The sequence below is a fragment of the Chiloscyllium punctatum genome, chromosome 2 (genome assembly GCF_047496795.1).
Source record: "Chiloscyllium punctatum isolate Juve2018m chromosome 2, sChiPun1.3, whole genome shotgun sequence".
Classification (NCBI taxonomy): Eukaryota; Metazoa; Chordata; class Chondrichthyes; order Orectolobiformes; family Hemiscylliidae; genus Chiloscyllium; species Chiloscyllium punctatum.
This window is the reverse complement of record NC_092740.1, coordinates 119,373,956-119,392,488: the sequence shown is the minus strand read 5'-3', so window position 1 is coordinate 119,392,488 and position 18,533 is coordinate 119,373,956. Positions and strand designations below refer to the sequence as shown.

Genomic DNA, 18,533 nt, shown 5'->3' with positions numbered 1-18,533 from the left:
TCTGCAGACATTGGAAAATCAATTAAGTAGGAATTAAATTACGTAAGTACACATTAGTCAAGTTAAAAATAACAGCCTCTGAAAGAGTTGCCATACTTAATGCATGTATTGCTGGCAAGTTTTGAAACAAGTGAACGAATATATTTACTGTGAAAATGCAGATTATAGTTGGAACGTATTGCTACATTTCAGGGACCCAAACTAATTTAAATTGTATGGTGATTTTATATTTATTGACCATTTTATGCACACGGGACTGGGGTTAATAGTATGGTATGGATTGAGAATTGGTTGACAAACCAAAAACAGAATACCACTGTAAACCCATTGACTCCCACAGTTACCTGGACTGTACATCCTCGCACCCTGTTTCCAGTAAATGATCCATTCCATCCTCTGAGATGTCCACCTTCTTCCTCAACCAAGGATTCCCGAGCACCGTTGTTGACAGGGCCCTCAACCGGGTGCGACCCATCTCCTGCACTTCCACCCTCACCCCTTCTCTTCCCTCAACAGCAATAGGTTTCCCCTTGTCTTTACCTACCATCCAACCAGCAGCCACATCCAGAAGATCATCAGCTATCCTTTCTGCCACCTCTACTAGACGCCACCACTAGACGCATATTCCCCTCCCCTCCCTTGTCTGCCTTCCGCAGGGACCATTCCCTCCGGGACACCCTGGTCCAATACACCCCGATGGCACCTTCCCCTGCATCTACCAAAGGTGTAACACCTGCCCATTAACCTCCTCTTTCTTCAGTATCTATGGGCCTAAACATATCTTCCAGGTGAAGGAGCACTTTACCTGCACTTTACACAACCTAGTTGGCTGCATTTGCTGCTCACAATGTGGTCTCCTCTACATTGGGGAAATGAAGCGTAAACTGGGTGACTACTTTGCAGAATATCTATATTCTGCCTGTAAAAAGACCCTGAACTTCCAGTTGCCTGCCCCTTTAATACACCACCCTGTTCCCTGGCCAACATCTCTGTCTCAGGCTTGCTGCAGTGCTCCAGCAAAGCTCAGCACAAGCTGGAAGAACAGCATCTCATTTTCCATTTCGGGACCCTGCAGCCCTTAGACTCAATATTGAGTTCATTAATTTTAGGGCCTGAATTTCCTCATGTCCTAGCCCCCTACCACATACACCAGGCCTGTTATCTGCATATAAAGCGACATTTTCCTAGCTACCATCAGTTCTGAGGAAGGGTCACCAGACCTGAAATGTTAACTTTGATTTCTCTTCACAGATATTGCCAGACCTGCTGAGCTTCTCCAGAAACTTTGTTTTTTATTGTCAACAAATGGATCTTTTATGTGATGACAGGCATTAATTAGTCAGGTACCTTTATGATCAGTGCTTGGGCCCCAGCTATTCACAATAAATGTAAGTGACTTGGAGGAGGAAACCAAATGCAATATTTTCAAGTCTACTAATGATAATGCATAATCCAAACCACTTTTTTTATGAGGAGGATGCAAGGAGGCGTTAGAGCAATCTAGAGAAGTGAATGTGTGTGTCGAGGCATGTCAGGTGCAGTCTCGTGGATAAATGTGCAGTTATACACTTTGGTGTGAAAATCAAAAAGGCAGTGTGTTATGTAAATGGTGGTATATTGGGAAATGTGGATGTACAATGGAAAGTAAACAGACAGGTGCAGCAAGCAGTTAGGGAGGCAAACAGTATATTGACCTTAATTGCAAGTGAATTTAAGTTCTGAAGTTAGGCTGCCTTTCTGCAGCTATACAGGGCCTTGGTAAGACCGAATCTGGATTGCTGTATGCAGCTTTGCTCCCCCTGTCTAAGAGATGATAAACTTGCCATAGAGGGAGTGCAGTGAAAATTTACTCGGCGGATATTTGGAATGGTAGGACTGTCAAATGAAGAGAGATTGGTTCAACTGGGTCTGTATTCACTAGAGTTTGGAAGAAAGACCGGGGACTTGATTGAAATGTAAAAAAACTCCACTAGGGATGGACAGTCTAGATATAAGAAAGATGTTTTCCCTGGCTGGGGAGTCTAGAACCAGGGGTCACAGTGTTAAGATATGGTGTAGACCATTTAGGTTTAGAGATGAGGAAGCATTTCTCTCGGGAGGTTGGCGGCCTGCTACAGACATTGTGGAGGCTGGATCGCTGAGCATATTGAAGAAAAAGAGAAACTTTCAGATATTGAAGGTTTCAAGGGGTGTAGAGAAAAATAGGGAATGTGACATTGAGATAGGAGATCAGCCATGATCACGTTGAATGGCAGAACAGTCTCAAAGGGCTGAATGTCCTACTCCTGCTCCTAGTTTCTGTGGAGTTATGATAGTCTGCTTTATTCATCTCTCTCCACCTAGGAAAGTGATACAAAATGTCTGCGTCTGTTTGTGGTATCATGGCCTATGGAGTAAATTTATCCTTCTGTTCAGGTTTTCCTTCCTTGGATTTGATGACTTCACCATGGTTTGCACAATACAGCAGTTAAGGAAATGAGTTATGGTCAGGCAACATTGAGGATTACATTTTGCATGCTGATTGGGAGCAGAGCATTTCAGTGCTCACACGTTGCTGGTTGACTTGGTTTGATGTTTTTCTGAAAGGTCAGATGAGAAGATTAATGGACATTACTTTGCATTGTGATGCATATGACAGTCATTTAGAATGTTAATGGAAAAAGGGCTAAATGTACTTGAAAGAAGAAAAGACAATAATGTTGTAACAAATACAGAAACTGCTGGAGAAACTCAGCAAGTCCAGCAGCAACTGTGGATCGGAAACAGAGTTAACATTTTGAGCCCAGTGATCGTTCTTCAGAACGTGAAGACTATAACTATTTGAAAAGAAAATTCACTCTCATGAATGCTAATGTGGAATATTTTCTAAAAGGGTATACAGAAGATAATTTTTAGTCTTCTCATTGTTGCGAACATTAATATTGAAAATCACCTTTATCCATTTTGCTCCCTATCATCTCAAAATAGGCGTCGTTCTCTTGGGAATTGTGGGGCTTAATTGGCAGCACATTACCTCAGTGAGACATAACAGCTACCATCTTCTTGCAATCTTACTCTTTGTACTGCTTCATAATATGGGGTCTTGAGTTTATAGCGCTGTTACCAGAGAAATAATGCAACTTTCTTGCGTTTACTATGTTTACCAGAAATTATTGAGGATCTTAATTTTTGTAAAAAATGTATTCATTTGTGGGATGTGGGCGTCGTTGGTGCCAGCATTTTATACCCAACCTGAGTTGCCCTTGAGAAAGTGGTGGGGAACTGTCTGCTTGAACTGCTGCAGTCCACCTGTTGTGGGTTGACCCACAACACTATTAAGGAGGGAATACAACTATGTCAGACTTGACGGGTCTGTAAGACAACTCTCCCAATTTTGGCATTAGCCCCCAGCTGTTAGTGAGGAGGACTTTGCAGGGTCAACAGGGCTGTTTCTGCCGTTGTCTTTCAAGTGCCTAGGCCAATGCCAGGTGATCTGTCCAGTTTCGTTTCTTTAAGACCTTGTATGGATTGTTACAACTGAACAGTTTGCTAGCTAGGCCATTTCAAAAGGCAATTGAAAGTCAGCCATATTACTTTAGGTCTGGAGTCTCACGTAGGCCACACCAGGTGACGATGGCAGATATCTTTCCCTGGTTCCAGAGGCCTATGAATGAACCAGATGGGTTTTTCCAACAATTGGCAATGTTTTTGTGGTCATCAGTAGACTCTTAATTCCAGTTTTTTTTTACTGAGTTCAAATTCCACCACCTGCCAGAGTAATAGCTGAGTTTCTGGGTTAATAATTGAACCATCGTACCACTCGGTCATCGCCACACCCAACTGAAGGATGATGAGGTAACATAGGCATCAGTAGAGGATTTGGTAACTTTAACTTCACTCAGATACAACATAAAATGAGATTTAACAATCTTTTTAAAATCGTAAGCAGAACCTCAATTCTCCATTAGCATTTTTGAAATGGGCATTAATTTTGTAATTATCTCTAAAGAGCCACTTAATTTGATACATGATATCTGTGGCTGATTATTTGCACTTAAAAAAAATGTTTTGTCACTCTTGCGGCTATTTTATTGGGCAACTTGTGCCCCATCTATAGATTTATGTGTTTTGCAAAAGAATTTTGGAGATTTTATTTGCCTTAACTGTGGGTCAACAACTGTTCATATGCAACTACTTCCACATTATGGAGCATGCAGCAAAAAAGAAAAGTTGTTTTCAAGTCATTCATTGGGTATGGAAATTTCTGACTGGATCACTAATTATTGCCCATCCTGAATTACCCCACAGAAGGTGGCGGTGAATTGCCTGCTTGAACTTCTGTAGTTCATTGTGGGTCTGTGGGAGGAGTGGGGATGTGTAGTAGGGTAGGGAGCCCAACGTTCTGTCAGGCAGAGAATTTCAACAGTTCAACCCAGCATTGGTAAACAAACAGCAAGATAATTTCCAATCAGAATAGTGTGTGACTAGGAGGGGAACTTGCAGACATTGATGTTCTCATGTGTGTGCTGCTGTTGTCCTTTGGGTGATAGAGGTCACTGGTTTGGAAGGTGCAGTCTGAGGAGCCTTGGTGAGTTGTTGCAGTTAGCCTTATAGATGGCACACACTGCTGCCAGTGTTCATCAGTCTATAGGGAATGAATGTAGAATGCGACAGCAGGAGGGTTACCAATGAAATGGATTGCTTTGTCTTGGATGATTTTGAGCTTCCTGAGTGTTATTTGAGCTGCTGTCATGCAGGCAAGTGGGGAATATTCCACCATACTCCTGATTTGTGCCTTGTAGATCATGCAGAGGATTTGAAGAGAAAAGAGGTGAGTTACTCACTGCAGAGTTTTCAGCCTCTGCCCTGCTTTTCTATATGGTTAAAGCAGTTCTGATTTGGTCAGTGGTAGCTCCCAGGATTTTGATGGTGGGGGTGGTAATGTCTGTGAATGTCAAGAGTGACAGTTAGATTCTGTCTTGTTGGATCTCATAGTCTTCTGGCACATTTGTGCTGAGAAAGTAGTTGTCAGTTATCGAAACTTTATAAAATGTGTGTATTCTTTATGCACTTTCTTCTGATCTCATTAAATAACCTATCATGCTTTTTCTTTCACCTTTCAGGTGCTTATAGTGTTAATCACAGGGTTTATTGGGATTGTGCTGCTCAATCACCAACGTGATTACACTGTGTGGGTGCTACCACTTATCATTATTTGCCTATTTGCCTTCTTTGTGTCACACTGCTTCTTGTCCACGTATGAGATGGTGGTGGATGTTCTTTTCCTCTGCTTTGCTGTTGACTCCAAACAAAATGATGGGACTCCTGGACGCGAGTATTACATGGATAAAAGTTTAATGGTAAGTAACAGAGAATCCTTTAGAATTTAAAGGAAATAATTTACCAATGGGTTAATTTGGCAGTAAGCTGGGAAAATTTATTGGTGGGTTTAGATCAGGCTCTTGCTGTTTGGTGGCATATCATGGGCAAGTGCCTGTAATGTGCCAACCAGAATGTAGATCTTGGTATATCATAGAGTCATAGAGATGTACAGCATGGAAACAGACCCTTCGGTCCAACCTGTCCATGCCGACCAGATATCCCAACCCATTCTAGTCCCACCTGCCAGCACCCGGCCCATATCCCATCAAACCCCTCCTATTCATAGATCCATCCAAATGCCTCTTAAATGTTGCAATTGTACCAGCCTCCACCACATCCTCTGGCAGCTCATTCCATACACGGACCACCCTCTGCGTGAAAATGTTGCCCCTTGGGTCTCTATTATATCTCTCCCCTCTCACCCTAAATCTATGCCCTCTAGTTCTGGACTCCCCGACCCCAGGGAAAAGACTTTGTCTATTTATCCTATCCATGCCCCTCATAATTTTGTAAACCTCTATAAGGTCACCCCTCAGCCTCCAACGCTCCAGGGAAAACAGCTCCAGCCTGTTCAGCCTCTCCCTATAGCTCAAATCCTCCAACCCTGGCAACATCCTTGTAAATCTCTTCTGAACCCTTTCAACTTTCACAACATGTTTCTGAGAGGAAGGAGACCAGAATTGCATGCAATATTCCAGCAGTGGCCTAACCAATATCCTGTACAGCAGCAACATGACCTCCCAACTCCTGTACTCAATACTCTGACCAATAAAGGAAAACATACCAAATGCCCTCTTCACTATCCTATCTACCTACGACTCTACTTTCAAGGAGCTATGAACCTGAACTCCAAGGTTTCTTTGTTCAGCAACACTCCCTAGGACCTTACCATTAAGTGTATAAGTCCTGCTAAGATTTGCTTTCCCAAAATTCAGCACTTCGCATTTATCTGAATTAAACTCCACCTGCCACTTCTCAACCCATTGGCCCATCTGGTCCAGATCCTGTTGTAATCTGAGGTAACACTCTTTGCTGTCCACTACACCTCCAATTTTGGTGTCATCTGCAAACTTATGAACTGTACCTCTTATGCTCACATCCAAATCATTTATGTAAATAACAAAAAGTAGAGGACCCAGCACCGATCCTTGTGGCACTCCACTGGTTACAGGCCTCCAGTCTGAAAAACAACCCTCCACCACCTCCCTCTGTCTTCTACCTTTGAGCCAGTTCAGTATCCAAATGGCTAGTTTTCCCTGTGTTCCATGAGATCTAACCTTGCTAATCAGTCTCCCATTGGGAACCTTGTTGAACGCCTTACTGAAGTCCATATAAATCACATCTACTGCTCTGCCCTCATCAATCTTCTTTGTTACTTCTTCAAAAAACTCAATAAAGTTTGTGAGACATGATTTCCCACGCACAAAGCCATGTTGACTATCCATAATCAGTCCTTGCCTTTCCAAATACATGTACATCTTGTCCCTCAGGATTCCCTCCAACAACTTGCCAACCGCTGAGGTCATGCTCACCGGTCTATAGTTCCCTGGCTTGTCTTTACCGCCCTTCTTATACTGTAGCACCACGTTTGCCAACCTCCAGTCTTCCGGCACTTCACCTGTGACTATCGATGATACAAATATCTCAGCAAGAGGCCCAGCAATCACTTCTCTAGCTTCCCACCGAGTTCTCGGGTACACCTAATCAGGTCCTGGGGATTTATCCACATTTAACCGTTTCAAGACATCCAGCACTTCCTCCTCTGTAATCTGGCCATTTTGCAAGATGTCACCATCTATTTCCCTACACCCATCTTCCATATCCTTTTCCACAGTAAATACTGATGCAAAATATTCATTTAGTATCTCCCCCATTATCTGGGGCTCCACACAAAGTCTGCCGTGCTGATCTTTGAGGGGCCCTATTCTCTCCCTAGTTACCCTTTTGTCCTTAATATATTAGTAAAAACCCTTTGGATTCTCCTTAATTCTATTTGCCAAAGCTATCTCATGTCACCATTTTGCCCTCCTGATTTCCCAACTTTCTTTATACTCTTCTAAGGATTCACTTGATCTATCCTGTCTATACCTGACATATGCTTCCTTCTTTTTCCTAACCAAACCCTCAATTTCTTTAGTCATCCAGCATTCCCTCTACCTACCAGCCTTCCCTTTCACCCTGACAGGAATATACTTTCTCTGGATTCTCGTTATCTCATTTCTGAAGGCTTCCCATTTTCCAGCCGTCCCTTTACCTGCGAACATCTGACTCCAATCAGCTTTTGAAAGTTCTTGCCTATTACCATCAAAATTGGCCTTTCTCCAAATTAGAACTTCAACTTTTAGATCTGGTCTATCCTTTTCCATCACTATTTTAAAACGAATAGAATTATGGTCGCTGGCCACAAAGTGCTCCCCCACTGACACCTCAGTCACCTGCCCTGCCTTATTTCCCAAGAGTAGGTCAAGTTTTGCACCTTCTCTAGTAGGTACATCCATATACTGAATCAGAAAATTGAATTGTACGCACCTTAAGAAATTCCTCTCCATCTAAACCTTTAACACTCTGGTAGTCCCAGTTGATGTCTGGAAAGTTAAAATCCCCTACCATAACTATCCTATTATTCTTACAGATAGCTGAGATCTCCTTACAAGTTTGTATCTCAATCTCCCTCTGACTATTTGGGGGTCTATAATACAATCCCAATAAAGTGATCATCCCTTTCTTATTTCTCAGTTCCACCCAAATAACTTCCCTGGATGTATTTCCAGGAATATCCTCCCTCAGCACAGCTGTAATGCTATCCCTTATCAAAAATGCCACTCCCCCTCCTCTCTTGCCTCTCTTTCTATCCTTCCTGTAGCATTTGTATCCTGGAACATTAAGCTGCCAGTCCTGCCCATCCCTGAGCCATGTTTCTGTAATTGCTATGATATCCCAGTCCCATGTTCCTAACCATGCCCTGAGTTAATCTGCCTTCCCTGTTAGCCCCCTTGCAATGAAATAAATGCAGTTTAATTTATTAGTCCTACCTTGCCCCTGCCTGCCCTGACTGTTTGACTCACTTCTGTTCTCAACTGTACCCGTCACAGATCGATCTCTTTCCTCACTATCTCCCTGGTCCCAGCCCCCACACCTTTAGTAGTTTAAATCCTCCAGCAGTTCTAGCAAACTTCCCTGTCAGTATATTAGTCCCCTTCCAATTTAGGTGCAATCCGTTCTTCTTGTACAGGTCACTTCTACCCCAAAAGAGATTCTAATGATCCAAAAATGTGAATCCTTCTCCCATACACCAGCTCCTCAGCCATGCATTCATCTGCTCTATCCTCCTATTCCTGCCCTCACTAGCTCGTAGCACTGGGAGTAATCCAGATATTACTACCCTTGAGGACCTCCTTTTTAAAATTCTACCTTACTCTCTGTAATCTCTCGTCGGAGTCTCAACCTTTTCCCTTCCTATGTCGTTGGTTCCAATGTGGACAATGACCTCCTGCTGGCCGCTCTCCCCCGTGAGAGCATTCTGCACCCTCTCTGAGACATCCTTGATCCTGGCACCAGGGAAACAGCACACCATTCTGCTTTTTCTCTGGCCACAGAAATGTCTGTCTGTACCTCGGACTACAGAATCCCCTAACACAATTGATCTCTTGGAAGCCGACGTACTCCTCATTGGATTAGAGCCAGTCTCAGTACCAAAAACTTGGCTGTTCGTGCTACGTTCCCCTGAGAATCCCTCACATTTTCCAAAACAGCATACCTGTTTGAAATGGGTATATCTACAAAAGACCCCTGCCCTAGGTGCCTATCTCTCTTACCCTTCCTGGAGTTAACCCATCTATGTGACTGTATCTGAGACTTTTCCCCCTTCCTATAACTGCCATCCATCACATACTGTTGCTGTTGCAAATTCCTCATCGCTTCTATCTGTCTCTCCAACTGATCCACTCGATCTGATAAGATTCGCATCAAACAGCATTTATGGCAGATATAATCCGCAGTAATCCTTAAACTCTCTTTAAACTCCCACATCTGACAAGAAGTACATATCACTGCAAAGGCCATTTTTGTTCCTTCACAACCCAGAAAATAACGCCGTCTTATTCCTCTACAAAACACTGCACCAGGTTAAATTAAGAGCTATGGCTTATATTTTAAGTTTAATCAAGAGACTTCTCTCCAAAAATAAATAATCAAGAAAGAACCCACTGTACTCACTATACAGCATGTCCAAGGGGTGTGTAGTTACATCTTTGATTTCTTAGTACTACTAATCTGCACCTCCCCCACCACTATCCTTGGTAATGGAAGTTGACCACTATTGTACAAACTTCAAGTGCCAAGTTTTACTGATTCTAAGCAATATCTTTGACTTCATTGCAATCTCTTGTTCCTTTTTCAGGAATTCATGGATGACAGCAGGAAAGCGATGCGTTCAGGTGGGCGTGGGGCAGAGATGAAATCAATGGTAGGTGCCAGTGAAGAGTCGGCCATCCTCCAGGAATTTCACTGTTACTATCTGTCTCTTTCTGTCTTTGTAGACTGGTCTCACTCTGGTGAAGTCTTTGCTTTGTGTATCACTCAAGATGTCCTGCTGTTTCTGTTTCTTTATTTGCCAATCAACTGGATAGGAGAATTACTTTGCTTGTTTCGTGCTCAGTCTGTAGTAGCAGTTAGCAGAAACTGTGGACCATAGCAGTTAGACTTTTGGAAATGTGCATATCCTACACAGTCTCTGATTATGACACACAGTAAGGAAGTGAAGACTTTTTTTTAAACCAAATATGTAAATTGATTCTTGTGACATACATTGTCTTCACTGTTAATAGCCTTCCCTGCACAAATTGTTAATTCCAACATCATATGCTGACCCAATATTAGTTTCTGTGATCAGCTAGAGAGAGACTTTTTCAAAGAGGCATACTCCCACTATCAGCTGTACCTCCCTGGCATGTTTTTGCCGTGCAGCATGGCATCCGGTAGCCCTATCAAGACCTAACAAAAGTTAAACAAGTAGGTGATTCTAGATGCATCAGTGCTGAGTGTGGGTTGAACCTTATTCATGCAGACTGACAAATGCTACACTTTGTAAGGAGTTCACTGCTGGTAATATATTTCCTAGTTTCAATTGGCACAAGTGTTCTTTGTCACTTAATATAGATTTATTCAGGTTCAATTATCTCCAGGATACACCAAAACACAGCATGTCATGCTTGCAAGCAGGATGTTTTGTGATCTGGTTTGGTTTCATTTTGTAAGCTTTTGTTAGATATAACACTGTGTGTAGGTAATTGCAAATTTTCAAAAGTCTGGAATGACAACGCAAGATCATATTGTCGTCTTTGGACAAAGTTGTTACCTTCAAATGATGACACTTTAAAATCTCTCTATGGACGTTCATCATCACTAAACAGTTACAATGGAATTGTCGACTTATTCTGGAACTGTGCAATAACTGAGCTACATTTCCTTTGCTTGTTTCAGCTAGCTTTCACCTTTTTACAGTATTGTTTTTGTGTTGCAAGTGAAGCAGCAAATTTGTTTCCATCCTCCCTTGACATTTTTTTCTTTAACATTTCAGCTTTTATATTGCATGTTACTGTGTTGTGTATAATGTTTTGTGTACAGATTTATACTCTTATGCAAGTATCCCTGTCTTGCTGGCTTGTTTTAAAATACATCTGCAGACAAAAGCAACTTGCTTGAGCATTTGATAAATTATTTCTTGAAGAAAGGACAACTTTCATATATAAAGTATCTTCCAAATTATTTGTACCATCCAAATGCCTTACAGCCAATGAAGTAATTTTGAATTTTGATCACTGTTCTATGGGAAACGTGTCAGGCAGTTTGTGTCTGACCAGAAACAGGAATGTAGAAGTGGCCAGTTTTAGTGATATTTGTTAATGAATACATTTTAGCTGGAATTCATATGCTTTTCAAAATAGTGTCAAGTCTACCCGAGAGAATAGATGGGGACTGGGTTTAACTTCTTTCCCAATGGATTGTGACTTTCACAGTGTAGCACTCCCTCAACACTGCACTAAAGCACAAGCCTATATTTTAGTCATAGAGTCCTAGAAATGTATAGCATGAAAACAGGCCCTTTGGTCCAACTCATCCATACTGACCAGATATCCTAAACTAATGTATTCCCATTTTCCAACACTTGGCCCTTATCCATCTAAACCCTTCCTGTACATATACCCTCCAGATGCCTTTTAACTGTTGTAATTGTACCAGCCTCCACCACTTCCTCTGGCAACTCATTCCATACATGCACCGCCATCTACATGAAAAAGTTTCCCCTTAGGTTTTTTAGGTTTTAAACTTTTCCCCTCTCACCCTAAACCTATGCCCTCTAGTTCTGGACTCCCCCCACAGGATTGACCACACAACATTACAACTCTGAAGCAGAGTTCTAGCAACTACAGCATGATGGTCTAAATCTCTATAGTTACTCATACTGCCTATTGTTCTCCATCTAACACTCTTGATCTCAGCCTGTCCAATAACGTACTGCTGGTATTGGAGTGCTCAGTTCCCAACATCCGTGAAATGTTGAAATATCCTTATCATTGGCAAATTGATGCAGGAACATCAACATTGACGTAGATCAATGTGGGTTACACTTTTACAGTAAAGTGAAGTCTCTGCCTGATCAGTAGTGTTCAGTGATTTCCTTTAGGCAGGTAGTTCCTTCAGGTAATTCTCAATGAATGGTTGTGAAGCAATTGCAGAAGACTAATCAATAAATTTAAAGCTTGCCAATCAAACAAAGTGACAATCTACTCCATTTGAGGGGCAACTGAATGGCTGGTGAGACATAGGATATCACTTATCAAATTTGTAATTTAAATATTGGCAGATCTGAGTCCTTCAGTGACTGAAATGTTTCGCTTCCATTTTGAGGAGAATAGTTTGTATGGTTTGTCTTTACACGTGAGAAACATTGTAGAGGAAAAGCTGTAAAGTGGTGATGGAAGTCATTATATAAATGCAAGTTCCCCTTCTTCAGCATATTCTAAAAACAATAAGGATTAGGATTGTATATTTGTTTTTGCATTGTTTCAAAGGGTCAAACTCTACAGGCTTCATTATCTTATTTCTAATAAAAACAAGCAAATCATAATTTATGCAAATAATTGATCTGACTGTTCAAGTGAATAAAATGCTGGCATATAGCTAAAGGTAATCTAGGAGAAAGTGAGGACTGCAGATGCTAGAGATCAGAGTCGAGAGTGTGGTGCTGAAAAACCACAGCAGGAGAATAAACATTTTTGGGCATAAGCCCTTCATCCTGCTGAAGGGCTAATGCCTGAAATGTTGATTCTTCTGCTCCTCAGATGCTGCCTGACCTGCTGTGCTTTTCCAGCACCATACTCTTGACAGCTAAATGTAAGCCACATGTATAATTTAAAATAAACGTCCCATCATCTTTGAGAACCGAAACAAAAATATATTGATATCCAAATTACCTGGAGTGGCTTGCAAAAATGCTTTAAAACTTTGTGAAGTCTATAATTGAAGTAAGATGCACTTAAGATTTTAATTTATGATTAAATAAGCCAAAAATAAAAGGGATACTTGAACTTCAAGCAGAAACAAATATTAATAATTTAGTTCATGTGGTCTGAGATTGCACTGTACTACTGTTTGTTTCTTCTAGACCTCTGGAGATGACAACGCTTGATTTATGGCAAATCGCTGGAAAATAGCGGGTAAAACAATACAGGGCTTTACAAATTGCATTTTTGTGTGAATCCCTAATAACCTCTAAGGGGAAGGGGAGTACAACAGATCACAAATGTGCTTTTTTTTTAAGAAAAATAATTTAAAACTTGCTTGTAAGATTTTTATTTTATTTCTAACAGAAATATTGCCAATTTGCATAAATATGAAACCTGTTGAAAGCAGGTTTGGTTTTAGTTGCCTGGCCTAAAAATAATCATGTAACTAGATAATGCTCAACTATCCAATCTCTTATGGATGAATCTTTTGTAACACTATAGACACGATATATTATGCTTTGTAGATATTATAAACATGTGCTTGTATTCTTTATATCTATTTCTTGCAGAATATTTTGTAAAACAGCAGTGCAGCAGTACTGATTATTATGAATGGCATAATGACATTGTAAATAGTCTCTCTTACGGCTGTGCAGCTTTTCTGTCCTGTTGCTACATTCCTAATGGAATTACTGTACTAAAAAGCTCAGGATAAAAATGTCATCCTTTTCAGGAACTTGTCAGGCAAGCTAATAGAACTGTAGAATCGTTTAAAGTGGGCAGGTGACTTAATGCAAAACTAGAGTCAAAGTAGCATGTGCATAAACTTCACTTGAATGGGGTGAAATGTGGCAATCATTTTCCAATGTGCAACTTTTAAAAACCACCGCATGTTTCCCTAACTAGGGTTCCTCCAGCGTGTACGGATAACTAGCGGGCTCTGGAAGTTCATTATTTAGCCTCAGTCGCATGAGCTGGCCTGAGAAGATTTGCTCCCATTCCCTCCGAATCAGAGAAGTGAAAGTTGCTCAGGGTTTTGATGCATGGTTGTCATCAGGATTTCCCTAAGAAATGCATTACAGGGATGCTGACTAGGGTTAGAGCTGTTGTGATGCATCTTGCCACAGTAACTGTGCACTGATGCTCATAAGTTCCCATATAAACAACCTGTTTTAGCTGGGTGTAGTGCAGGAGATTGTCTGCCTGCGGAATGCTGGGGAAGAAGAAAATTGGTAGATCAAACTGAAGAGGAGTTTTAATTATAAGGTTTAGGGCCATCTTCATTGGAGAAATTTTTTTTTCGCTATTTTTAAGTAGATTTTACACATTGTGACACAGGGAAAGGTCACATGTGGTTATTGGGTTTAGGGCAAGTTAGTTGGCCATGTTGGTTGTGGAGTGATGACCATGCTCACCAACATAGATGAACTGGCCAACCAATAAGTGGATGTTGACATTAGATGGCATTTATGTTCTCGCATTCTATGAAGTATTTTGCTATTTGGAGTCATGCAGTAAAATATTCCTAAAGGTTTGACAAACCCTACTATCCCTAAGTTCAACTATGTAGAACTTCCAGGTCTTTGTGTTTCTCTTGCACTGTCAGAGTTACTTTTTCTGTAAATAAGGCTTTGAGACTGGCAATGGAGCTAACCAGGAATTAAATCTGGTTTAATTTGTTAAATCTGAGCATCAGTGTTGAACAGACTCAGTCCCCTTTTCCTTGAGCTTTGAGTGAGGAAAGTGGTCTCTTTGCTACACAATTGATAGGAGGTAGATATCTTTGATGGCTTTCTTTAGATTCCGATTAGATTCCTTACTATGTGGAAACAAGCCCTTCAGCCCTACCAGTCCACACCAACCTTCTGACTAATGCACAAAACACTACAGGCAATTTAACATGACCAATTCACCTGACCTGCACATCTTTGGACTGTGGGAGGAAACCGGAGCATCCGGAGAAAACCCACGCAGACACGGGGAGAATGTGCAAACTCCACACAGACAGTTGCCCAAGGCTGGATTTGAACCTGGGACGCTGGTGCTGTGAGGCAGCAGTGCTAACCACTGAGCCACCATGTTGCCATGTCACCCATTTTGGGCAATGGGACCATGTGGGTCTGTAGATTTTGTCCTCTGGTTTTAATTCCAGCCATTTCATAACTGTTGGTTCATTCCTGATTGTTTTTCTCCATCTTGCTGTGCTGAGTGTCTGATGTTACTTCTGCCAGCAGTGCCAGTTTTACTGAAGCCTTAGAGAGTCAAGTTATGTGGTGTGGTTGCTATTATGGATGAATTATGAGCTAGGTGAATTTAAAGGCAAATTAGTTTGTCTTGCTAATTCCTCCTAATTTTAGTTAATGATTCAAATCTGAAAATTGGCTCCTGGTAAATGAAATAAAATATAAAGTGAACTATAAGTATCCATGTACAAATGTAGGCATTAGAAAACCAACAATTATTACTTTCAAATGTAATAAGGTTTTGATTAGTTGTTGATTTCACTGTTCATAAGCCAAGAATGGAGAATTAGACCCCTTTGAGCCTACTCTGCATTCAATATAATTATGGTGGATTCATAATGATCTCAGCTTCACTTTTCTGGCTGCCTTCCATAATCCTTGACTTTTATGTCAATCACAAATCCATCTAACTTTGCCTTAAATAAATTTGCTGAAAGAAAATTATCTGCTTTATTAAGAGGAGAACTCCACACTGTGGCACCTGATTCAAATCTCTGCCATAAGAGAAACATCATCATGTTAACCTCTCTGAGAAGTCCCTTTAGGATCTTGAAAATTTCAGTATGATCTTCTTAAGGTCTCTTGTTCATCTTAACTCCAGTAGGTATATATTAAATGTGTCCAACCTTTTATTAGAAGATAATCCCTTCATCCCAAGAATGAGAGAAGTGAACCAGCTGAGCGTCTTTTAGTATAATTATTATCTTTTTTGCAAAAAAAGCCAAAACTGTACATAGGAAAACCAAATCTGGTGTACTAAGAGCCTCTGTAACAAAAGACAATGGGGTAAAATTTGAACAACACGTTTGTGGAGACAGGTGTGTACAGTATTTCTTGGGCCATGACACAATCAGAATTTTTTCAATTTTGTAACTTTCGGGTTTTAAAGGACCAAAACTGAGTTTCATTACAAGTTTCCGATTGGAAGCTTTGTTCTAAAAAATAAAAGTTGCACAGTGGAGAATCCCAGTTTACATTAGTGAGTTGTCATTTCAAATAAATACACCAGTAGAAAGGCCAAGTTTAGATGAGAACTAACCTGCAGCTACAGCCAATGAAGTATTTTATACTCTTCTTAGTTACCCAGTCCACCTTTGCTATCTTTTGCCATTTTAAATACAGTAATTTGCCATGTAACGGTAAGTCTTCTATGTGTAAAACCATCTAGAACATGCTATTGAACCAAATAGTTGGAAATTACTCAGGGTGAAAGATATGTTCAGTGTCCCAATGGCAGATTCTGTCAACAGAATTCACGTGTTATATACAAATTGTTTTTCTCATTGGCTGGAAAAGTGTCTTGTATAATGAAACATTTACTTGCCCTCCACTTGGAGCTTTAACATCATGCAGTTCAATTCATGTATCACTTTATAAAGTTTGTATATTAATTTTTTAATAAAAGCAGTTTGTATCATTGGCTGAGCTCAATGACTCTTCATTGTGTGCAAACCATTATATATAATTTTAACAGCACGATTTCTTTTTCTCTGTGCAAAAGTCTTGTATTCTTTTCAACAGTTAATGATTGTAGTGAGGTACTGGACATGTAAATGCATGGAAATCAATACCTAGTGTTTTAAAAGGATGACAAATTGAATCCAGGCAATTATAAACCTTGTAACTGGAGCAAAGTAATTTAGAATATTTAGTACTGATATAGGATTGCTCAGCCACTTGACTTTTGAGATGAGCTTTATGAATGCAGTGGAATGCATCTTCTCTTTCAGTATTCTAGTGTAAGTTAATAGTTGATAGGGTCTGACAACTGGCAAAATGACATTGAAGGATGCATACTTAAAACAGACGGAATTGTTGTATAAAATAGTTTGCATTCATGTGGAATTTAATATTCTATATTTATCTTCTTTAATGGATCTGTTAACGCCTCAGTCAATAGTTTTATAGTTTATTTTCCCCAAACCTATCCATTTTTTGATGCTATCCCAAATGGTTTTTGTTTATTTATTTGAGTTTTGTCAAGATTTTGTTGACTTGTTCTGAAGGGAGAAAATCTTGATTGACTGTACACTTATGATCTATTATTCCCACCTTGGTTTACTCACAACCTTTAACTCCAGTCTAACATTTGGAAGGCAGCTAATGTTAACTAACCTTTGGCAATTAACCTGTTCGAGCTGAGGATCTAGCAGCAATTAATTTATAATGCTCTGTGTTCAAACAACTGAGGAATGGCTTCATCGTTCAATTTAGCTTGGCCCCCTGTGATAAGTAGCCACCAAGAAATGAAAGTCTTTAAATTTTATGTATTGTGATCCTTTGTCATTTTGGGGATTGAATATTTTTTATTATTTGTTCAAGGGAGTGTGAGCATCACTGGCTAGGCCATCATTTATTGCACATACCTAATTGCCCTGGAGTGGAGTGGGTGAACAGTTAAGATGTTTCTCACCCATGCAGTCAACTTCATTTAACATTGTTTCATCCACGCCCATAATTCACAAATCCTAAACAATTTGAATTGTTCCCTCAATAAAAAAAAATCTAACTTTGCTTTTGGAATAAAACACTTATCCTTTGCATCCATTTGCTAATCAAACTTCATGCACAGTTCATTTTAATGATCACATTACTCCCCACGTTTTGAAGTTGTCATGATTCACATTTGCATGCAGCAAGAAATGATAATTTATTGTTTCAAAAGCATGCAGTGAGATGAAACATCATTATAGGCCTTGGAACAGTCTGAGGTAATGCTGCTTTACTCACAGTAGTCTCTAATCAGATTTAATGGAGCACTTGGCAGACGTATTTAAATGCATGCACAAAACATTTCCCACTGGCTTCAACAGCTGGTGACGTCAGGTAGGAGCGATTTGAAGGAAATTTAATCTCTGTACTAATACTCAGTAATTAACAGGCAGTGCATTTGATTGTTAGAGATCTTGAATTTCAAATTTAGTGATCTTAAACTTTTGTCACTTTATTATAATTGCTGCTGGTATAAATTTCATGTTTGAAGGCTTTTTTTTCATGCTTCACTGAGGAGGTCAGCATTATCTTTCCAGAATGATTGCAGCTACTATTCTACACAGCCCCATAATAGTCTGGTTCAAGTGAAAGGTTTTGAAACTCTGTGGGTGAAAAATTGTCCCACATGGTGCCTCTGTTTCTCTGCCATGTATCATCATCACCACCTATTTCCTGCATAGTCCACATGATGCTCTGGCAGACCATAACACTATAAAGACCATTGGCATTACTCTTCACAGCCCAAATGATGCCAAGTGTGGTCAATACATGCTGACAGAATATGCATTTAAAAACTCCTGAAGCAACAAGCAGTCTGAAGTGGAGTGAGTGGACAATTCAGATGTTTCTAACTTATGCTGTCAACCCTGACCCTGAATCTTTGAAAGGACTACTCAGTTTTCAGGCAAGCTGTCGTTAAAAAAAACAC

The 18,533-nt window shown here is 40.3% G+C and overlaps 1 protein-coding gene across 1 annotated transcript in view; it reads left to right on the top strand.

Annotated features, from left to right (window-relative positions):
* Positions 1 to 16,529, top strand: part of LOC140488058 (choline transporter-like protein 1) — a 74,552-nt gene extending 58,023 nt beyond the window's left edge. The window contains exons 14-16 of the mRNA XM_072587722.1: positions 5,103 to 5,339; positions 9,761 to 9,826; positions 13,028 to 16,529. Coding sequence (XP_072443823.1) covers positions 5,103 to 5,339; positions 9,761 to 9,826; positions 13,028 to 13,051 — 327 coding nt within the window. The 3' untranslated portion in view covers positions 13,052 to 16,529. The remainder of the gene's footprint in view (positions 1 to 5,102; positions 5,340 to 9,760; positions 9,827 to 13,027) is intronic.
* Positions 16,530 to 18,533: the final 2,004 nt, after the last annotated feature.